Source organism: Phyllostomus hastatus, unplaced genomic scaffold, assembly GCF_019186645.2.
Source record: "Phyllostomus hastatus isolate PE091 unplaced genomic scaffold, TTU_PhHast_1.1 phas_scaffold_501, whole genome shotgun sequence".
NCBI classification, from domain to species: Eukaryota; Metazoa; Chordata; class Mammalia; order Chiroptera; family Phyllostomidae; genus Phyllostomus; species Phyllostomus hastatus.
Genome location: NW_025334033.1, coordinates 24,451,542 through 24,454,547, shown reverse-complemented (window position 1 = coordinate 24,454,547; position 3,006 = coordinate 24,451,542). Strand labels below are relative to the sequence as shown.

The following is a 3,006-nucleotide window of genomic DNA, read 5'->3' as shown; positions in this document are numbered from 1 at the left end:
AGGCGAGCGGGGTAGGAAGATTAGTGGTCTCTTTTCGAAGCAGATTCCCAGGACTTGAACAGAGATCCAGCTCTCTGCTGCGATACTGCAGCCCTCCGGGGAGATCTGTTCGAGGAAATCTCTGAGACTGTTTCTCTGGTCTCGGAACCGCGCGGAGGCCGGAGCTCCGCCAGTGCGGGTGGAGGGAAGACGGCCCTACTCTCCGCCAAGGCCGGAGGCAGGATTTCCCCTGCCTCTTAAGTGGGAGGGTTTTCGGGAACCCCTGGAACGGGTCAGCTAGGCTCAGGTGCCCCCCTGCCTTCCCCTCTAGCGGGGGAGAAGACAACTCCCACGCGCCTCCAGGCCCAGCTGCAAGTTTGTGTTTTGTCTCCTGGGTCCAAAACAAAGTTCTCAGGGGGAGCGAGACGGTCGGCCGAAGGTGAAATTGACACGTTAGGGTGGCGGTCGCAGGTCAAGGGGGGCAGGACTGGGAGCCGGGGAAGGCGAGTGAGCTAGCGCGGAGAGGAACTAGAGGGGGCGCCGGCCGCTTCGGGTCAGTGCACCGCCACGGAGTGCAAGGCGGAGGCCGGGCTGGTGAGCGTTTCGCTGGGAGTGGCGGGGCTGCTTTGGCTGGTGGCTGTTTGCGAGGATGTGGGGCTGAGCGAGGGGGGTGAGTTCGAGAGCAAGGTGGGGATGGGCGCGGGCAGGGCGGGCAGCGCAGGCACTGCGGCCGGCGTGGGTTTGATGGGCACCGGGATGGCGGGCAGCGTCTGGCCCGCTGCGTGGCACAGCGGCTTCAACGGCACGCCGTAGGCGCTGTAATCGCCACTGGCCATGGAGATGGGGGTGGCCGAATCGATCATGCCTGCGGAACCGTACACATGTGGCCAGCCAGTGCCCAGCGAGCTGCCCATGGTAGTCAACTGGTTGGGGAGAGGGTAGGCGGCGGGCATGGGCTGCATGGCGGAGAAGGCCAGCCCCCCAGGCATCTTGTATTCACGCGCGATGATGTTCTCGATGGCGAAGGGGTGCTTGAAGCCCGAGGGCTGCGCCACGCCGCCTAGGTTGTAGGCGGCAGCCGGCATCTGCGGCAGGTGCGTGCCGGAGGCAGCCAGTGCGCTCAGGCGCAGCTTGGCCTGCTGCTGCAAGTACTGCGCAGCGTCCGCCGGCTTGCTAGGCGCCAGGTGGTCCGACTTGAGCACCTTGAAGCGCTTGCGGCGCCTCAGGAAGCTGCCGTTCTCGAACATGTCCCCGCAGCTAGGGTGCAGCGCCCAGAAGCTGCCTTTGCCCGGCTGGTCTGGACGCCGCGGGATCTTGATGAAGCAGTCGTTGAAGGAGAGGTTGTGGCGCAGGCTGTTCTGCCAGCGCTGTGTGTTCTCCCGGTAGTAAGGGAATCGGTCCATGATGAACTTGTAGATCTCGCTCAGCGGCAGCATCTTCTCGGGCGAGCTCTGGATGGCCATGGCGGTCAGCGAGATGTACGAGTAGGGCGGCTTCTGGTCGCTATACGTGTTGCGGCCGGGCCGAGGCATCTTCTTGTTTACCCCCTTCTTGCTCTGGGTCCGCGCGGGCGGGCGGCTGCTCCGATCTGAGAAGGGGCGAAGATAAGGGGAGAGGGCATGGGTGCACAAACAGACACCATGAGGTCAGCCAGGCCGAGTACAGACTTCGCGTGTGTAGGGCAGGGGCTGCAGCACCAGCAACTTCGTGCCGAGTGGGGCTCGGCCAGAGGGGCAAGTGGAGCGGGGACTCGGGCTGGGATGCAACCGAGAGCGGCTCACCTTAAAGTTGCTCCAAGTTGAGCGTGCGCATCCGGGATGGCGCTGCTGCTCGCCGCCTCCCTCCCAGTCCACAGCCACGGCGCAGTGTCCCGTCTCTGCTGGGCTCCGCGAGTCTGAGCTCCTCAGCTCAGCGTCGCCGCGCTTTCTGGTGGGCGCTCCGCGGGCGGCCGAGCTCAGCTGCGGAGTCCCAGCGCGGAAGGTGGTGGCGGCCGCCTCGGGGCTCCGGAGGGCGCTGCTGTGGGCTCCGCAGCAACGCTGAGCTAGGTGGCTGCCTCCATGTCCTCCCTCGAACCATCTGATAGTTTTAAGCGGTGACAGGAGCAGAAAAGACCCCTGTAGCGGCGCTTCATTAATGTGCCACTTCTTAGCTATCATATGACAATCGCCTTGGGAGGAGGAGGAAGAGGAGGGGGAGGGGGCTGTTGGCGGGAGGGGACTGTGCGAGAGGGGAGAGCCTGGCCAGCTCCGGTTTCTTTCACACCTATTTACATGGATACCTTGGCCAATAGGAATCACTTCCAGCTCAAGACTGGGCGAGGGGGAAGAGCCTCAACCACCGTCAGGGAGCAGGACGCACCGGCCAGGGTGTGCGGTTGTGAAGGTATGAGGAGGCTGCGGCGGTGGAGCAGGGATTCAGGCGACCACTCCCGTTCACAGACCGAGCTGCCGTGCAGATGATGTTTGACATGGAAATTGCTTGGCTGGGGTATTCTGTTTGCTCCGCATTGTATCGGGTTTGTATTGTTAGCTAACTTCAGGCACGGCTTTCCTCTGAGGCTGACCCTTTTCCTGCGCTTGGCATTACCCAGGGCTGGTTGCATGGGTTATTATAATAAAAATACACCCTTCCCCCAGTCCTCCAAGAAGCAGGTCAAAGTTTGATTTGACCTTCCTAGGCTGCTGCCTTCGCTCTGCACAGTGGGTGTGTAGCTTTAAGTGTGGGTTTTTTTTTTTTTTAATACCTACAAAAATATAGTCCGGCAGCCCCGTAAGAGTACATTTTGAACTTAACTGTATTGACCAATTTTTAAAAAAAATTAAAATAGTGTACCTGGGCGCAATGGCTAAGTCTTCACTGGAGAAGTTCTCTAGGAATTTGATTAGACACAAGACGAAGACTCTGGGGCTGTTGGGTCAGATGGTGTGCAGACTTTGGGAGGCCCCAGCTTGTTTGACACTCTTGGTCACCAGATGAACTGCAGGGTCTCTTGCTTTCCCTAGGTGGCTTGAAATTTTAGTAGCTGGG

General features: G+C 60.6%; 1 protein-coding gene across 1 annotated transcript; it reads right to left on the bottom strand.

Moving 5' to 3' along the window:
- Window positions 1-533: 533 nt before the first annotated feature.
- FOXB1 (forkhead box B1) lies at window positions 534-1,511 on the bottom strand. Its single transcript, XM_045823657.1, has one exon. It carries the CDS (start codon window positions 1,509-1,511, stop codon window positions 534-536), a length of 978 nt encoding a protein of 325 aa, XP_045679613.1.
- Between the last annotated feature and the right edge of the window lie 1,495 nt (window positions 1,512-3,006).

Coding starts and splice junctions, on each gene's coding strand:
- FOXB1 (XM_045823657.1), bottom strand. CDS start 1,511: ATGCCTCGGCCCGGCCGCAACACGTATAGCGACCAGAAGCCGCCCTAC.